At 43.6% G+C, this 20056-nt stretch overlaps 2 protein-coding genes across 5 annotated transcripts in view; one reads left to right on the top strand and one right to left on the bottom strand.

Moving 5' to 3' along the window:
- Nucleotides 1-2195, top strand: part of si:dkey-122a22.2 — a 30980-nt gene extending 28785 nt beyond the window's left edge. For both annotated transcript variants that reach the window (XM_041988392.1, XM_041988393.1), the window contains 3 exons: nt 1048-1130; nt 1248-1344; nt 1452-2195. In XM_041988392.1, the coding sequence (XP_041844326.1) occupies nt 1048-1130; nt 1248-1344; nt 1452-1619 (348 nt within the window). In that variant the 3' untranslated portion in view covers nt 1620-2195. The remainder of the gene's footprint in view (nt 1-1047; nt 1131-1247; nt 1345-1451) is intronic.
- Nucleotides 2196-3081: 886 nt separating this feature from the next.
- Nucleotides 3082-20056, bottom strand: part of zfpm2a (zinc finger protein, FOG family member 2a) — a 113070-nt gene continuing 96095 nt past the window's right edge. For all 3 annotated transcript variants that reach the window (XM_041988389.1, XM_041988390.1, XM_041988391.1), the window contains 3 exons: nt 7042-7248; nt 6198-6425; nt 3082-5851 (listed from right to left, as the gene is read on the bottom strand). In XM_041988389.1, coding sequence (XP_041844323.1) covers nt 3303-5851; nt 6198-6425; nt 7042-7248 — 2984 coding nt within the window. In that variant the 3' untranslated portion in view covers nt 3082-3302. The remainder of the gene's footprint in view (nt 5852-6197; nt 6426-7041; nt 7249-20056) is intronic.

Raw genomic sequence — 20056 nt, 5'->3', positions numbered from 1 at the left:
TATTCTTCTTTTATCGAGTCCTTATTAACTTTTACCTTTATCTGCTGGTTTGGTCTTTTGACATGTGAAATTGTCAGGGTGTGCAGAAAAATAGCTGCACAGCCCTAAATAACCCACTGATCTGCACAAGGTGAGGTCAGTGAGAAAAGCCAGACTGATCCTGTCTACAGGACCAGTTCAGACTGCTGTCTTCCCGATGCAGATACCTGTTGCCGAGGTGTAGGACTAATAAACTAAAAGATTCATTCATTCCTGCGGCAATTAGGTTTTTAAATGATTTGCTGTGATACGACTGTCTGTTGTTTTTATTATACATGTTCTACTGACAAAGGTTCTTGAACTTGGACCAGGATATATATATATATATATATATATATATATATATATATATATATATATATATATATATATATAATTTTTTTTTTGGGGGGGGGGGGGGGGTGTTCTCATTTACCACATAATGCACATAATCTATCAAAGCTCAACTAGTCACTTGATAAGGTTTTAGTGTTTTAGCTTTTGTTCCGTGCTCATTATCATTGTATTAGAACTTGGTGTCTTAATTTAAATTAATAGAACGCGTTCAACTCATGTTGATATTCCTTTTTTTTGTTGTTGTTGTTTTGCTCATGAAATGACTGCCCTCATAAAAGCCAAGGTCAGAACAGAGCTGGGTAAAAAAGCTTTTAAATATGCTCCTGCTGCCTGGAAGGACCTTCAGAAGGACCTGGGACTGAAGCAGCTGGTCCCGCTACATGCTTTTTAAGATATCTTTTATTTATGGACAAATGGTGAATCTGTGTGTTTGATTTCCAAGTAGTTTTAGATTTCAACTTGGTACCTTTCTTTTAGCGTTAATAGTGTATTAGTCCGTGTTTTATGTGTTTGTTGTTGCTGTCAGTGTTTTTGCGTGATTTTCAGTAGTTGTCATTTCTCTTGTTCGTCCTGCCGCATGATCGCGTGGCCAGGGCACTCTTGTAAAAGGTCAATTTTCCTGGTTAAAATACTTGATTTTCATTTAATTTTCTCTGTTTCTGCTTCTGATAGAAGTACCTACTCAGTAACCCCGCCCACCTGAGCAGTGCTGTAGATGAGCACTACTTTATGAATGAAAGTGCAACTCAAGTGAGGTATTGTAAACATACATCGAAATATTTGTCTCTGCATGTTTCTGCACATTGAAATGGAAAAACTAGATAAAAAGATTGCACAAAGTCATTGCCATGTTTTTTTAAATTTTTTTAAAGGGATATCACAAAGTTTAAACCTCTCTCCAGCAAGATATCAGTGAGCATGCTCACTGGGGATTCCTTTGATGAGCAAATGCCAGAACACTTAAACCAAGTGAGTGTGTTTACTTCAGCTGCAAACATTAAGTCTGGTACAGACTGAACAATGCTCCAGTAACATGGATAATCATATTCTCCCCCCTCCTCTTCCTCCTGCACCAGATGGTGGCTAAACTTCAAAAGAGGTTTCTGAAGGAATGCTACCCATCAGCCAATCACATTCACATAAAAGGAGCAGACCGGCGAATGATCTACAAGAAGCCATCTGCCATCAGCCAGCACCTGAGGAAGCTCGTCAACCAGCGACAAGCCAGACAGCAGAGCGAGTGACCCGTGGCCAAAATGGAAGCCAGGGCCGAGAAACACCTGAATATGTTTTAAATATTCAATCAAATGTTCAAGTTTTGGTCGAGGTGGTCTATTTTTTTCTGCAAAGGTTCATCAAGAAGTCAATTTCAGGACATTTTTTTTGCACGGCTCTGCTTCGTTGGGAGCTTTTTAATTGAAGATAACTTGGGGGTATTCAGTGTGATGAAATATTTTCTGTCTTAGATTCATCTTATCTTTCAAGTTGTTATTTCAGGCTCCTCACCTGATTGGCCAGTGCCAAAAAATTAATACAATATTCCTTATCATTGTAAAAGGCCACACACACTCACACGTCACTGCTCAACTCAATACTTTTATCTCAGTCTTAATATTCTGCCACAAGCGAAGGTACGTTCACTTCTTCGTGCTTCATTGCATCAGATTCATTTGTTAGTTGCATAAAATTGAGTTACATCACAACAAGAAGTGAACAGTTACTGTTTAACTTTTAGAAACTGCAAACAAATTATCTAATCTGTTATTTTTTTTTTAAATAAATGTTGTATTTTTGGGTTAAATAAAGACCAGAGACCACCAGTTTATCCTGAGGATTTAAGTTTAATTATGACACCACATCAAAATAAAAATTTCCAACAGATCTGGAATTTAATTCCATCCATATACATGCATAGCAACAACGTTTTAAGAAACATTTTCTCCCATAATCAGGACATTGGAATGATCATTTTACATCAGTATCCCCCACTGACCTCCCACCCAGCTTGTTCATCAGCAATAAACTTAATTCTTGTACAGCTTCTTCTTCTTTTTGATTTTTTTTTCTCCTTTTTTCCCATATGGGGTAACAAATAATTATATGCACAGTCCCCATTTCATAATACTGCTTTCAGTAATGTTCCCTCATTTACAAAGTATTGCATTGAGAGCAAATTTCAAAAAGGGAGAACAAAGTGTATCATCAAACAGAAATACGAGTACTATACAAGAATGTTGTCATCCTCATGAAAACATCCACATCTGAGTTGAAGAAAAGAGACAGGGACAAACAGCCACATATGTATGCAAAGCCATGTATATATGCCAAAATGTGAGATGCAGGTTTGTGCCTGATAATCACCCCCAAATAGTGATATGTAAGGCAGGAAAGTCCATTAGTAGCAATCTGCAGGAGACATTTTGAGCATACAGAAACTGGTACAGCAAATAAGAATACACAAGTGCCTCAGTAGCTATTTTTGTGTCTAAAATGCATCTCGTTTTTGTATTGTCTATTGTTTCATTGAGCCTACATTACAGTGTAAACAATATGTGTGCTACACAAGAATGACTATACAATAACATTACAAACAACTCTGATATAAATTTCATTTTGAATTTAAATTAAGATCACTACTCCTATTAATACTGATTGTAAAATAAATTAATGTGAACGTGGCACCAATATTATTCTTGATTCATTTTCCCTTTTTTTTTTCTTTTTTTTTAACCAATGGTTTTGCATTTTAAAGTCTTAAAACGATGAAAGAAGAAGCTTCTCTTGATTGTCCACAAGCAGCGTTTAGCACTGCATGATGCACTATTCCAGACACAACAGTGTACCAAAACAAAGGAAGAAAAAAAGGAGTAAAAGTCAGGAAGAAAGGTCTAGGAAGGAGAAGAAGATGAGTGTTTTTTGTTCTCAACTTATTTTACATGCTCTGCTGCATGTGACGAACAGTAAAACTTCTTATGGGTAATAAAGTTTGATAGGTTGTTGAACTGGATGTCACAGAGGCGGCAGTATTTGCCGCTTCCGGAGCCATTCATGCCTTTGTTGGCGGTGGGCGCTGCCTCCTCGCTCGGGGACTTGGAGGAAGGTGACATGTTCTCGTTGGAATCGGCCTGATTTTCTGTGGCCCACGTGGGTGAAGGATTGGAGGGCTGGCTGTCTGGCTGGGGCTGGTTCTCCTGCTGTGGAGGGGCTGTGCCCGAACGCTCCTCCGGCTTGTGCCCCCCATTGACGATGACCATGCCCCGGTTTTTGGGCAGGAGGGGAAGGGGTTCTTTGCCAGGATGGGGGCAGCCATTAGCAGCAGGCTGGGGAGCCTGGTCTTTAGTTGTTCCTGTCTCTCCTCCTCCACCATTAACGCTCTGCTCCTGCTCACCAGCCTCCCCTTGCATCACTGGTCCCCCACTCACATAATCGGTTGGCTTTATCCCAAAATACGGCGATATTTGCTCGGGACCTTTCACCTTTTTTATTGCTCCAGGATAAAGGCAGTGGGGCAGAAACATATTCTTGTTCTCATCTTTTGATGGAATAAGCTGGGGCTCAGTAAAAGTCTTGAGTCCTGGCACAGGTCCCAGATGAGGGGGGAACATGCCTCCATTCTGCACCATCACCTTCCCATTGCCATTCTTCTCACATTTGCCAGGGCTCTTATCGTAGCTGTCATCGGGGTTGTTATTGCCTTCACTTTTCACATCTGGGAACATGGGAGGCTCCAGGCTGCTGCTGTCGTTGTGTTGCTGCTGTTGTGGCTGCTGTTGTTGAGCGGTGGCAGCAGCAGCAGCAGCAGCAGCTGCAGCTGTTGCAGGGCAAAAGTTCTGTTTGTGTGCCAGGTAGTTCTCCACTTTGTTAAAACTTATCTTGCACACTGCACATTCGTGATAGTCCAGAAGTCTTTTGGGAGAGCTACATGTCTTGTCAGAGACTGGCGAACATTTTTTGCTGAGATCAATGGGTGCATCCAGTTCCTGCTGCTCCATGGTGTTGCATTTAGGAGCCAAAATAGGTTTAGTGACAGTCAGAGAGGCCTCCAGGTGTTTGGGTACCATACCTGGGAAGATATCACAGCGGGGGTGGAAGCGGTCTGCTAGGCTTTCCACAGCCTCTTGAGATGTACAAGGATTCATAGGAGGAACTCCAAGGAAACCTGGCTGACCCATAGGCGGCCTCTGATGGTCCTGATCGGGGAGACACATCTCGTACATCTTCCTGCGTTTGCGGGTCCTCATGGTTCTCTGCATGGAGGGCACCTTGTTGGCGGACATGCGTTTCATGGGGGGATCGTGACGAGTGGCGCAGTAGTACTGCTTGTGGACCATGTAGGTCTCATGACGGCTGAAGGTGATATTGCAGGCATCGCAAGTTGTCTTGGTTGGGTCATTATCGCTTTCCACCAAACCCGTAGTGGGACTTTTCCCATCCATTTGCTTGCCGTTCAGCCTGTCCTCAGTCCCGGTCGGGGTGGAGACCTTCTTCACCTGTCCCGTTAGATCCTTATCAGAGCCTTTAGCCCCAGCATTGATCATGTCCAACACATTGGAGTTTAGGCAAGCAGACTGCATGAGGTGGCTGTCAGCTTCTGTTGGGTGGCAGCCAGCCAACATGCTAACAGAACTGTGACCACTGTTGGGGCTTACTGCCTCAGGGACCTTATCTGAGAGGGCAGAAAAGTCTGGAGACTTTGCCATGTGCTGCCAGCGACTGTTACAATAGTGCTTTTTATGGACCAAGTAGTTGTCCAGGTTGCTGAAAGTGATATTGCATTCAAAACAGGTCGCCCCTTTGGGCATGAGAGGGCTGTAGATGACAGGGGGGTAGCTGTTCCCGCCATGGCGCAGCCGGCGATGAACTAGCTCTGACATTTTAGCCAGAATCTCTGAAGCCTGTGGGACTACTGAAATGTCTTGGGAGAAAGCAAACTGAGACAAGAAGGGGCCCATGGGAAATGTAGGCATGTTATGTTGCACAGGGGAGGAGGCCAGCCGAGGGCTGGAGGGCTCAGACTTGATTCTAGTATAAGAAAAACTGGCTTTGCTGCCTGGGTGGGCCTCTCCCTTCTGAGCAGACAGCATGGGTTTCTTCTCAGCCTTGTCAGCCTCTCCGTCTGTGCTGGTCTCCTTGGTGAGAGCCCCTTTGGGACTTCCCAGTAGAGCATCCTTCCTGTTGGCCAGATCAGCACGGGCCTGCTGCTGCTGCTGCTGGAGGCTCTCCTCAGACCCCCTGGGGGAGTGCTCAGTGCCGTCGCCTTCCCTGTGAAGTTTGCTGCCGTGCCCATGTAAGTCCTGATGCTGTAAGAGTTCCCTGTGGCTCTGGAAGCTGATATGGCAGTGATTGCATCTGAAGGCCGCCTGTGACAGGTGAGACATGATGTGATGCTGGAATGTAATAAGAGAATCTGCCGTGTAGTTACAGATTGTGCATTTCAAGCTGGTGCCAGGAGGGAGGCTCTCTTCCAGTTTGACACCTGTGAGGGAGATAAAAGGGAGAAATGCTCAGAATCTCGCCTCCCACTTCTCCTTTAGAGTTAACTGTAGAAACCATCAAACGCTCATGCATTATGCCAAGCTTATTCCCATCCACAAGATTTTTTCCTTTTGCTCAAGGATAAACTGTCAACCAAGCTAGCAGACAGCAGGATATGTATATTTCTTAAAAGAAATGACACATTTCTTCCAATGTTTGTAAAAATCTGCCACATTTAAAGCACATATCATTTAAAATTTAGAGTAAACATTGGCAAGAGCTGTTAATATAAAAACTATGAAGATATGATAATTTCTTTTAACTTTTTAACCTATGATGTTACTTACTGCTGTGTGAGGTGCTTAGGTGCATTTCCAGGGCCCTGGCTCCAGAGAAGCTCTTGTTGCACTGTGGGAAAGGGCAGAGACTGGGAGTCTGGTGGGGTCCATTGTCACTGTCCTCCACCACCGTCTCTGGCTCCCTCTGCCGCCCGCTGCAGTAGTACATGAGATGGGCCTGCAGGTTCCTCTCGCTCCGAAACCAAATTCCACATGCCTTGCAGGGGAAGATGTCCTCTGAAGGGACACAGAAGAAAACAAAGGAGACGTGATATCAGGATACAAACAGTGTTTTCAAATCTAAGTGGAAAAATAAAAAAGCTTGCACATATGAATACACATCGACACACTCCTCTTCTGTAATTCTCCAGTTCTGACTCTCAAAGCCTGCATTAAAAGGCTTTTCCACCAAATCCTCGGCTGCAGCCTATCGCAGCGCTGCTACCACTGGGTTGGTGCCCTTTCTCAAGGGCAAACAAGAAACACTGGACCATCTGCTAACAGAAGCCTCCCTGTTGAGCTGAACCCAGATAGCCCTTGCTAAGTAAACAAACACACTATTTGCATGAGGCGTGTATTTTGCAATTAACACGTTAGTTTGAGCCTCAGTGTGTTTATGTGAACCCAAAACTTGAAGGTCGACGGCTCTTATCTCCAATGCAGAGACTCATCTGGGTTAATCTACGCCCGCTGGAGACAGCACTCCTTGCTAAGCAGGTGACTGAGTGCAGGCTGTGGACCGGCTGCTTGTGTGTGTGAGACAGTAAGATGGCGGAACAAAAAAAAAAAAAAAAAAACTAAAAACTGCAGGTCTAAAGAGAAGCATTCCAGGTTTGCATGCACGGACACTCACTGTTGACGATGGCAGTAGGGAGGATGGAAGCCATGGCGGCCTGCTGGGGCAGAAGCTGGATGCTGTCCAGCAGCCTGGCTGGATACATGCCCTCGCTCAGGGACATGTGGTTTACCGCCTGCAGACGTGAGTCAAAGTCCACCGCAAATGCCACCAACTCCTCGCCCTCCATCATGTTCTTGGTGGTGGTGCACCACAGTTGGCCACCTGGATAAAACAGAGAGAGAGGACACTTTTAAATGTTTGCTGAGAGAGAGAGAGAGGAAGAAGAGGATTTTGATGCATGTTTATGTCTTATTCTGCTCTTACATGTCAGGTCGACATGATATTTCTGTGCACATCAGATGGCATTCACAAAGAGTCAATACTTTAGTGGAAAATGCCTTTCTACAGGTAGAGTCTACCTCAGCTGGGCCCAGAGTGCTGCTGTCAGCTGCAACACCAAGACGGGTCCTCCACATTATTAGACTGTTGTGTTTTGGGATTAAGCATTCCTCTGAAATCTTCTGAACATATTCATTAAGTCAGAGAAAGAGGGAAAAGGAGGGGGAGGGAGGAAAGAAAGAAGGAAGGAGGGGGTAAAGGGAGAGAGTGAAGGTTTTAGCTTAGATAATATTTATCTCAGCACATGACAGGCTTTTCAGCTGCACTTCATTTTCCATTGAAGAGATTAAAGTTTTTAATATGACTATTTACAGAAATCTGGCTGGGGAGATAACAACAAACTATGATACGCTGCCGCTAAATGGCAGAATTAGGACATTGTTTCTGAGGAAAGCTGGACAATTAATTAAAGCACGCTGTTAGCTTTCAAAGATGTGCAAACATACTGACGGAGTGTCAGGCTGAGAGGGGACATGTGATTTGAGGCCTTGCTGATGTGGAATAAAGAGAGTCCTAAGGAGGGATGCGACGACAGGGGGACACTGCTAGAAAGCCCCCACCCCCACTTCCCATACACACACACACGTGGAGCACTGATTACTCACGTTTACACAAAACCTTTGAATCACCAGGTTTAAATCTGCATGATGAAGGTGTTCTGTATGAAAACAATCCATGGAAAACTGCAGTTTAGAGACCAAGCCGTCATGTCTTCCCAATACTATGCATTATGTATACATCATTAAGTGATATTACCAGATTATATCAATTAAAAACAATATTTCAGATTCCACATTGGTGTTCTGATTAAAACCTTTTCCTATCTGCTGGTTACACACTGAAAATTAGAGCAGCACAAACGTGTCAAAATGGTGAATTGGTATTAAAATATGCTATCTTTCAAAGTCCCATTTGTGTGCAGACTTCCTCCCAACAAGTGTGTGTGCGTGCCTGCACATGTGCACGTAGGCGCCACTTTAAAGAGCAGTGCCTATCTGTCGGCCAATCTGCTGTGACGAGACGCATACTTCAGGCCGCTCTACTTCATCGTTTTGATTCTGTCATACCACACACTGCCTGGAGAGACCCTTTGAATTTTTATCTCCTAATTAAAATAACAAAACTCCTCTCCACTGTCTGCCCAAGTTACCATCAAGGTAGATATAAACTGCCACTGACAATGGCGAGGAATATATCACAAGCACAGCCACAAAAGTTTCTTTCCTCTCTATGGGTCTTACAGTAGTTCAGATGCACTCAGCTTACAAAGAGAATTATGAAGTAGGTCGTGACACCCTGATACAGATCTGTTTTGTTTGGATCAATCCAAATCAAAGATACTGTATGCTCCCCTCAGCTGAAAAAGAAAGAAAAAAAAGGCAGATTATGTGGAGACTGAAGAAAATGACTGCATTTTGACAACAAAATATGAACTCAGATTGCATCCCTGCAGCCAAGAATGTTACAGATCCATCTGTTGTGTGCAAGAATGCTGGAAGTGACTTTTAGGACTGCATGTCCCAGTTTTACTGAGCTGCATAAAACACTGAGGCAGCACTCTGCTTGTTACACAGTCACTCATTCGACCAAAACAGGATAGGGCAATGCACGTGCCCAGGCTGCAGGAGCGTAGCTTAAATTAGAATCAGATTTAAGTTTGCAGCCATTTTCACAGCCACTTTGCACATGTGATGGTAACATAGATGCATCGACATCTGTACAGATTTATTTAACAGAAGTCCTTTAAAACTTAACTGTATAGTCACATCTGCAGGCGTCAGCTGGGCAACAGACAAAAACAAATATTCCAAGAAGGAGTTTATGTTTTTAAAGATTGGTCACGGCTATTTGCCTCTGACAGCCTATTCATGACAGGTGATTTAAATCACATGTGAGCCACTGCTAACAATGGCATGATAGGCATGAATGAGGACAGGCAAAGTGTGTGGGGAGGGGTTGGGAGGGTCAAGAGTTTGAACAAACGGCCAGAAGCGTTAAGTTGTGAAACTGGGGAAAAGGCTGAGAAAAGTGCAGCTTGTGATTTGCACTTGTTTGCCTGCTAACTGTCTGCAGTGTGAGCTGCCTTTGTGCAGTGGCCAATGCAGTTGGAATGAAGGCTATTGTCTAAATCCTCCTGCAGAGCACCTGATAAAAGAATAAAGAACTATGACATATTCTAAAAACAATGGAGGAATTAAGGGGAGACAATAGGCCAGCTGCCTCATTAAAACAATCAAAAACGGCATCCTGTACGTAGTCCAGATAATTAAAAACCATTGCTTCCTACCGTCTCTCAACACCATATCCACCAGCTCACTGAGGCCCTGAGACTATGGCTCTGCTGGCTGAATGCCCTCCTTCCTCTCTTCTCTTTGATTAATGGTTTATTTGAACACGCAGTTGAAGATGAACATATGAAGGAATTCATGAAACAAAATTATAATGCAAACCCTTTCCCCCCTCTATAAGTACTCATAAACTAATCAAACGTCTCAGGATAAATCGTGAGGGACTGGGGGCCTGCGTCTCCTCCCCTTTGCCTAAAGCCCCGGGAGATTTCAAAAGGCAGGCATCACAGGGCATTTTTTAATTTTCTCACTTTAAATGACTTTATAAGAAAACGGATGTGTACTGTATCTGTGTTTGTATGGGGGAGGCTGGGAGAAAAGAGTATGAGATACTTGAGCAATTTTTTTTTCCTGCAAACCGCTACCACCACCATATCTTAATGAAGCTGCAAACAAATCTCTCATGCCTCATGCAAAAAGCTGAGAGACAACAAAGCAGCAGAAATAACAGAAGGGCCCGGATAATTAAACTGGCCCGAAGACAGGTATTCAAATGTTGGTGTGTAAACAGCACAACTCTTTAATAGTTTAGCTGTAAAATGCATAGTTAAGCACATCAGCACTCGCTTCTACCATCTGTCCAAACACATTACCGTTGCAGAGGCCATTACAGCTCTGGAGTACAGTCTCTGTGCACCGCAGCCACATATTATGGGAGGGGTTGAATGGGGCTTTTGGGAATGCCAACACAGCCCGATTGGCATTATCTGAATGCATCATGGGGTCATGCATTATAAAGCACCACTGTAGGCTTTAAGTCAGTCAGGTATACTCATTTGGAGCTACTCATGACCCCCTTTTTTTAGCAGTTTAAAGAGAAAAATTTTCATATATGTGATTCGAGATTCACTGTGAAATTCAAATTTCTCTTTGTCAAGCTGATCACTGATGTGGAAGCTTCCTTTTTTTCCCAGGCTCCTTCAATCTGTCTCCGTCTGTTCTGCACTAACTGTTGGTCTTAATTGTGAAGTGAGGCCAGCGGCGCCTGAAGCCACAGAGAGGGTTGTAATTAAAGACCTCTACTCTTCTTGTCTTCAAATCAGCTCCAGCTACTCCTGGTCAAATGGGAACAAGCTGCTCACACCTACGAATATCAAGTAGCTGCACGATGAACAGTCACCTCTCTTTTTTTTAACACAGAAGGAGGAGAATCTCGACTTCACACCATCAACAACTTTCTGGTTGCCTTCTTTGGATTTTGTGAAAGTGCTAAGTCATAAAAGATGGATGGATAGCATCTTTCCTTATAAACAATGATGACAAATGAAAAACAAATCAGTCTTATGAGTGCTGCTAAATATTTGGATTGTTTCTAGATTGTCTGAGTTGAAAACATTAGGATGACTCATGGCCGTCAAACCTGCTGTCACAATCCTAAGCTGCATTGAGGAAGCAGCAGAAAGGAAATGCTGAGTTAGACCCGAGCAGGAACATCATTCATGGGGTCAAACAAGCTTACTATTATTGACGGTACACTAAACTAGAATTAGCTGACTCTAGTATTATTTCACGAAGGCTCTGACACAGATTCTGCTTCTCTCTCTCTTTTACTCTGTCGCCTCCTCCAGTTCATTTTTCCTCTCAGCCACAGGGAGGCACTCTTCTCATGCTCAAGCTGCAGCTTGTGGATGAAGCAGAGATGCCTCAGACACCAGTCTGTCCCTGTACATCTTTACAGGTAGGCTGTTTAAAGATTTCAGCCTCACGAGAAATGCAAAGGAAATCTACTGACCTCATTTTTCCCTTGATCTTTGCCTGGAAATGATGTAAAATGTTTAATAATCTTTTGTCTTTTTTTTTTTTCGCTGTGCAAAATACAAACAGAAATGTTGGATGCAAAATAATCTTCGAAATGAATAAATGTATTTACAAAGACTTGATTTACCCTCAGCAAAACTCTACCCCTCAAAGATTTTTTCCATTTTGCATTTAAGAGTCCAGACTAATTTTAGTATCAAGTGTTTTTGCAGATGGAGTTGGTACTGAGAGCTCATGGCCTTGAGCAAATGGCATGCGGGTCAGAATCCACAAATTAACAAATCCTCCCAGGGGAGCCTCGTACACACTGCTCCCTCTACTGTATACATTTACAGGCAACAAAGACATAAAAGCAGAACAGCAGCCACACTGAACAATGTCATTGCACTCCCATTTATAAACCTTTTGAAGATGTTAAAACAAAAACACACAGCTGGGATAAAATGATGCAAAGATCTGATTCAGCAAATGTTTTAGTGAGTGAAAATTAAAGGTTTCACTTTGAAATGAAAAGACGTTTCTGTGGCTGGTCTCTGGAGACTAATGCAGCTTCCTTCTGGGAACGATAGCGGCTGGCAGGAGGGTATTTGCCTGGTAATGGTGTTGTAATCATTCAGAGGGGGGAGAAAATAGAAATATGTATTAGCAGCTATTTTTGCTCCATTAGAATGAGAATTTCAATTATAAAATGTATTTTTTCTTAATTAGATGGGGAATAAGCTACAAGTCAAATGTTATCTGCTTATTTCTGTTTTTTTTTTAAAGATGCAAAAAAAGTGTGCATGTTTTCTTTTTCTTCCATGAACAGTTAATGAGAGTTTAAGGATTTGATGCTGTCCATGTTGCAGGTTGAGAGTTTCAGAGTTGTGTGCTGTCAGTCTGAAACAATACATTCCTACAGTACAAAGCTGCTTTTGCTCATTAGATGCCACACACACTCAGCTCCTCCCTGTCCACAGTAAAGTGGAGTAGACTATTAAAGGAAAGCCCTGACTGCCTCCTCTCCTCTCTCCTCCTTTGCTCAGCTTTATCCTGTATTTGGACAGGTTTGTCCCATTGAGCACTCTATTAGCTCTCCTTCTCTGCGGGTAGTGCTGCCTGTGTCCTGGTTGTGGCCAGTCGACATGTGTTTACTGCAGCCCCCGCTGAGGTGGCAGGCTGGTTGGGGGCCTGTCCTGACCAAGCCCTGCTAATGGGACCAGAAGACCCTTCGTGACAGGACACCGCAGCAAAGCCCTACCCTTCTCTTCCCTTACAGCTGTGGCCCCGTGGCCCATGCCCCCCCACCCCTATCCACCCCCCCCCCCCCCACCCCCCCCCACCCCTATCCACCCCCACCTTTCCATCATGCCTCGGTGGGAGCAGGTGAACGGCATCGAGCCAATGGCGGCGGTGCTCGGTTTTCCTGAGAGAGCAGCACGCTACCGCCATGCGCCTCAGTGGTTCCTCCAACATGGCTCCGGCCCTACACCACATGGGCTGGCTGGCCAGTCGATGCATGTGTGCCTGTGTGTGTGTGGGTGAAGCGAGTGTGTGTTTTCGGGGGTGTATGGTGAATGCCAGCCCTAATGCAAATGCTTGCCGTTTAAAAAATGGAAGGCTCTCTCCTCCTCTGTCTCTCCTCTTTGGAAAGGTCTGTTTTGGCCTTCTGGTGCTGGCACTTATTTTTTTTCCTCTCCAGACGGACAGAGAGCCAGAAAGATTGAAAGATGCACCTGTCATCCATTTTGGTGTTTGAAATTTATTGATCTTGTCACTGGGAAATAAACTGATGAAGTTATGTGCATTTCTTTAAAAATATTTACTGATTGGTGCTTTTGCATTTTCTTATTTATGATCATGCTTATTTAGTATTCACACAGCAATACACAGAGGGAATTCATGCACACACACACACACACCCACCCCTGATGCATCATCCCAGCATGGCCTTTGTCTTTGCACCCTTGTAATTCTACATATTGCTTAAAGTATGTGCTAATTAAATTTTCTGTCAGTTTGTGAGAGAAATAAATAATCTGTAGCTAAAAGGCCTAATTGCGTTCGTCACATTGTGTCTCGGTGGCTGGTGCATCGGGAGCACAGCCGCTGCCCTTGCTCATTGCCATTCTGTCGTCCTGGCAAGCCCCCGCGCTGCCCCAGGTATCACCACGCGGCCATCTGGAGCCGACATCTGTCTCTCTATTGATCACAAGGGTTTAGCACTTGATCAAACAGACTGCGACAGGAAATTGCTCTTTTCCCCACAGAAAAGGCCAATCGCCTGCGTGAGGGTAATAGAGTGGAACTGAGATGCGGCACCAGCGCGGTGGGCAGGCGGGCACGGGCACAGTCAGGCAGCGGCATGGCAGCACGGGGCCGCCGTAGAGGCAGCAGGGATGGCGTGGGCGTCATGTTAAAGAGACTGTGCTCCTAACATTTCTACTACAGCAACAGCAGTACCAGTACAGCACATAAAAAACAGGTTTAATTTTCCAGTCTGAGCTGACTTCATCACCTCTGATTAAAAAAATTCAGGTAACTGTTTAACCCAGCAGTTGTTTCAAAGTGTTAAAAAAAAAAAGAAAAGCTGGAGGCAAGTAAAATAACCTACATAGTGTGGATATGCCAGATGGTGGGAAATTAATGTTTTCTTCCATTAAAAAAGAAAAAGAAAAACACTTTTCTCTTTATAATTACCACCAAGGCTGTCAGTTGTCATCACAATAAAAATGCACAGTAGGGAAGAAATTTTAACATCTAAAACAATGTATGGTTAATTTGAAACTGAGCACCTGGGTGGAAGGTTTCACTAGTAGGAAATCCTTGACAAGGCTGCAGTTGTGTCTCGCTTCCTGTATCCCCAGTGGATTTCGACACACCATTAGTGCCTGAGGTGAACAGCTCCTGAATGTATGTTACAGTATGTTAGCCAAAGCCGTGGTCCACATCTAAAATTTTGGCTCCTCTCTGCTTGGGCATGCTTTCGAGGCACTCACTGTAACAACATGTTTAGCAAGTATGGACAATTTGATACTGAAGGTGACATTTATTTTGCATTGTTGAAAATATTTAATTGTTCCTGCAGAGAGCGAGATATGCTTCCCCTTGCCTACAGTGCTGGGATTGTCCTTTTGGAATATGATGCAAATTTGGGATGAAGCAACTAATTCCTCCCATGCACCCCTGTACAACCCCCCCTCCAACCTCAATCCTCCGCCAGCCTCCATCCTCCCCAGACATGAGGATTCTGATTAATCGTGTGACCGCCCCTCGTTTTGCATTTTACACAATCTCACGGCGACACGGTGAGATGTGTGAGGTGTTTCGCCACTTTTGGCAAGCTGAAAAGATGTAGCCCAAGGAAGAACAAGTCGAAAGTATGAGGGGAAAAAAAAAAAAAAAATGACCAGGGGACGTGATAAAAAATTATCAGCCAGTGTGTTTTCCTGTTTGGTTTTAATCTACATTTAATTAAATTCTTATCTGCTGTGTGCTTATGGCTGCATTTGAATGGCGAGGCTGCATTCATTATGAATGGTAAAATTGAACTCAGTACATTGTGTGTGGCCCAATAAAGAAACAAGACTCTTATTGGAGTGCATGCACAAGCTCCGACAGACATGCGGAAAAAATAAGTCAATTAAGATCGGTCTTTAAATTACTGCTGTATCAAAACAAGGGGCGGGAGCATGCTCCATAATAGAATCCTGACAGGAGAGAGAGCACAGCTGACTTTTTAATATACATCCTATTTGATACAGCCAATTGTATTAGCCTGTTTATTGAACACTGTTGATGCATGCTAGATTTACTACTCTGTCATGATAGTTCATAACCGACGGAGGTGGGAAGAGAAAAAAAAAGTTGACTTCTACGAATCTGGAGGTCAAATGAAAAATGGCGTCAGCACTGTAATAAGAGTTCCTCATAAAGATTCTGCTTGTTTATCTGAGTGTTAGAGGCCAACAGCAAAGGTCAACAACAGAATATGTAGACAATATGCGGCCGCAGCAGATACTGAAGAGTTAAATCCAAAGGAGTGGAAGAAAAGAAGGAGAAGAAGAAGATTCGGCTTCAAAATTGTAATTCTATTGACAAAAGATACAGCTTATAATGGGCGGGCGGCACTTCATAAGCTAAGAACAATATCCCATAGGCAGCACCCGGAAAACGTTGAAAAAGACCCTGAGCTGATACTACAAAGTTGGGCCCCGCAAAATCCCTAAATCTTCCCTTTTGCTTATTCCAAGCAGCGTGGGGGGAGAGAGAAGCTCCCTGCTGCCTGCCCATGTTTACAGAGCCGTTCTCATCTCTAGGCCTTGCTCATCCACGGAACTGACACGCGGTGTCGACATGATTAGGGGGTCTGCCTTTGCATAGGGCCTGCATGTGTGCATGGGAGGGGGGTGGGAGGGTAGAGGATCGACAGATGAATGACTTTGGTGCATCGAAGAGGGATCACAGCAGATAATCGCTCCCGACTGCTGCGCCGCAGCTCTCAGATCTGGTCTTTAAAATAATGTTCGGAGTCAAGTCTCTCCAAAGCTTTTTCACAGGTTATCTGGCGCATTTTATGTTTGCTGTTTAAATCTTAACAGGACACAAGCAGCAAGGGAGAGCAAATATGTCTGGAGTCGGAGGAAGCGGAGTGGAAATGTTATTGCGAGGGGTGAAGATTAGCTGTAGCAGGGGCTGAGGAGATGAAACTCCTCTCTATTTGAACAGCTTTCATTGCTCGAGAAAAACTTGGAATGTTTGAATTTAACCTTGGGAGACTGGATTCCAGCGAGGAAACGTGTGTGTGTGTGTGTGTGTAGGGGGGGTGGGGGGTAATCTGACCTCTTGCTCAAAGTGACATCATTCAAAGGCATTTACTCAAATACAGGACAAACACTGAATCTACTTAAGTGCGTTTAAATACAGACCACCACGTGCAGCCAGACAGTGTGAATACGATACAACATAAATTCCAATATCATAAATATTGCTATCACTCTAACAGAGCTGCCATAAAGCACGGCTGCCCGTGTCTGGGACTATAAACCTCTGGCGTTACTCATCAGGAATAAACACACATGCACAATTTACTGCAGTAGATCGCCTCTTTGTTTATCTTTTAAATAAGCACACTTTATCACCCTCCTGCATAAGCAAATTGCATGCAATGTGTGTTGTTTTAACATGTGATATGCTGTCCAGAAGATTCATTCTCCCAACAAATTCAATTGTCTTCGCAATATCCTGCTGCCATAGGCATCAGGCCCCATCACCTGTTCGTTATCACTGCCCGTCCTGTTTGGGAGCTCTTGAAACGGTGCCATGGCATTGACTCTCAGTTAACAGCAGGTCTCTGAACTTCTCACGGTTGATGGCGGAGGCTGGAAAATTACGCTAACAGCTAATTAACATCATAAAGAGCGTTTAAATGGACGGACGACACCTGCAACCTTCATTTGCACATGCTAACACAGAATTACCTGTGTTTTTATTTTTGCAGATAACACATGCATTTTTTTTTCAAAGCACTGTTTAGAATATTCATTTTTCTGCGGCTGCCATCCTTTTTACTTAAAAAAAAGCCACTGGGCCAAAAATAATAATTGTCAAAACAGAGAGCTGGCAGACTTGCTAAAGCTTTTCTTTTCAGTCCATGAGTTTGTGTGCATCCTTACAAAAAAAAAAAAGAAAGTGCACTGCCACATTCTGCGCCTGAAATAACACATTCCATTTCTAATTTCTATTTGAATATAAAATATTTCCAGGCTGCAGACATGGACCTCCGGTTACTGGTCCGAATAACAAAGTGCTGCCTGTCAGTCTGAGACACTTTGCTGGCTGGCTGAACTAAGCTGGTTTAGACTGACGAGTCTTCAACGGTGGCAGCCTCAGCTTCCTCTGGCAGGCCTCTGGAGCCCTTCCTCACTTGGTCCTCACATCCTCAGAGTCTCTCCCTGCTGATGGCTGCGATCCAGTCTTTGCTTTAAAAGTCTGTGGCAAGCTAACTTCTACGGGACGGTAATGCACTCGCACCTCATTACAGAGCCACATTATGGACTACAGCAGTAATACGGCTTTAATCTTCTCCAAATCGTTATAAATGTCAAGCTGGGGCCAGGGACTTCCCAGTCTACTGCACCAATGGCTTAGCCTGCTATCCCCTCTTTTCCGTATTAGCTGCAGCCAGAGTATTACACCCACTGCCAGATCCCCTGAAACTTTCAAACCTTTTGTTCCAACATTCAATACACCATTAAAATAGCCTTTGAAATTGTGTCTTTCTCCCCCTCCCTAAAAAAAGCCCCAAACAGCAAAATATGAAAACAGTTGATACCCCCACCCCGCCACATACAGCGCCCTGTACCTCCCCCTTCTTTTCCTCAGCCTCTCCTAATGAGACGCAACATCCCTGTCTCTCCACTGAAGGATCCAGACTTTCTGTGTGATAGAGAGACTGCGGCTGTTTATTAATAATGAATTTGGATGTTTGCGTGTGGAATGTTATCAGCACGCACACAATCCCACCAATAGTTTGCCCTGATGGGGTAGCTGGGTTCCTCATTAGCAGAACATATTTAATCCAGAAGTTTCTTATCAAATGTCACACCTGCATCTCTAAATGGCATTTTCACATTCATTCGCCTGTATTTGGGAGATGAGGCTCCAAGGTGCTTTGCAGAGATTAAGAAGGAGAGAGAGTGCAAGCTTATTTTATCATTTAGCGGGTCTGGAAGGAATCCAAGGAGTTTTTGTCTTGTTGTTGTAATTAGAAAGCCTTTTAAGTGATAACGCCTGCATAGGAATATGAATATGTAGCGATCAGGCCAGTAGTCCTCCTCCCCCAGCCTCCCCCATCCTCCTCAGCTCTCTATTTCTGTGTCTCTCTATCCCTCTCTCTTCCTTGGCTTTTTTTTTTAATTGTTGAATGCTGAGTTTTTGTTCTTCGTACAGCAAGGATTAACTCAGAGGCTTCAGAAGTTTTAATGAAAGACTTGAAAGTGCATGCTTTTTCTTGTTTCTCATTGCAACTGTGTTTCTTTTTCCTGTGCAAAAGCAGACATGACATGAGTGCATTTTTTTTTACACCCAAGGCATAAAGGATGGACTTCAGTTTCCTTAAGGACACATTTTACAGCAACAGGACTTGACAGAAACCCATGGTAATAAAACAAAACCTATCAAGAATCAAAAGGATGTTTTAATACAATTTACAACACGGCTATTGAGTGCAAAGAATAAGAATAGCCTGACAATCCTTTGTAGAGGGGAATTTAGCATTTTCTGAAATGTTAAAGAGGAAAAAACTCTAATGTTTAACATTTCCTGCTACAATGCTCCACTCCAGCTGTAGAAAAACGAAGCAGGTCTCTCAGTAGTGGCATTTAGGTCCTGTGTATACCCAGAAAAGCTGCTGCTAACCATCAGCCCAGAGATAAGTTCAAAACTGAGAAGTATTGATCCAGTAATAGTGGTTCACGCTTTGACTCTGACACCTTAACCCTGCAGACATAATGTCATAGCCTCTTATCCTTTCCTCTTAACACAACCTTCCTATCTCCCACAAGCTGTCACCTCTAGTAATACGCTTCTCAAAAGCTCCACTAAATCACTGAAATCATTGCACTTTCAGACATTATTTATTTTCCCACCTCTTAAAAGTGAAGCATGATTTACAGTTTGGTAAAAGGTTGCATTTTTCCCCTTTTTCTTCTTCCTCCGTGACCCACTCTAGACCCACTTTCTTAAGATAATTCAATTTCTTTCATTGTAAGAGCTGCTACTTTGCAATTACCGTTAGGTCTGTGTAATTGTGTTACAGCGCATGACAAATACACTCGAGCTAGGCCCTGCATGGTGAGTATGCCGGTTTAGACGTTTTCATTAATTGAAAGCGTCACTGGGTAACACTATAACACTATTACACTCTGGCAGGTATGAATGAAGTCTAATACAGCTTAATTACTCAGCAGCTATATTTCTGGAGTAGGGATTCCAGATATGTGGCTTTTTATCTCTTACAGATCACAGGTTTGAAGCGCTGGAGGGTGAGAGTTATAATTAGTGAGGATTTCAGGATACAGAATTCTCATAGAAAAATACCTTAATCAATCCAAACCTGTTTCTTGTATTAAAAGAATGTAAATAATCAAATGTTTTACCCAAACTTCTTTTTGATCAATTCACACACAAAAAGCGGCTTGGCCATTGCTGGAGGACGGCAAACGTTGACATTATATGCAAATGGTGTTTATTATCTTGCAGGCAGCACAGACCCTGCCTTGGTTTGGGCTGGTGCAGCCCAAAGCAACTTCCAAGCTAGGTTTATGCACCAGGGTTTCTAATTAGCTCTCTGAGGGCTGCATTCAGTGCGCCACTTTCCACAATAGCCGTTAGGAAGTTGAACACTAACTTGGAGGGCTCCATATGTTGCCCAGGAGGCCTGAGAGACAGACTGATCCTGTGTGTTCACATTAGGAGACACTATGTTCACTCCTTTTTTCATTCGTCTGTGGATGGAGAGGGAATTGCTGCCAAAACAATGAATG

The sequence above is a fragment of the Melanotaenia boesemani genome, chromosome 6, assembly GCF_017639745.1.
Source record: "Melanotaenia boesemani isolate fMelBoe1 chromosome 6, fMelBoe1.pri, whole genome shotgun sequence".
Taxonomy (NCBI): domain Eukaryota; kingdom Metazoa; phylum Chordata; class Actinopteri; order Atheriniformes; family Melanotaeniidae; genus Melanotaenia; species Melanotaenia boesemani.
The sequence above is the reverse complement of the archived record's forward strand: the minus strand, read 5'-3'. Positions and strand labels throughout refer to the sequence as shown.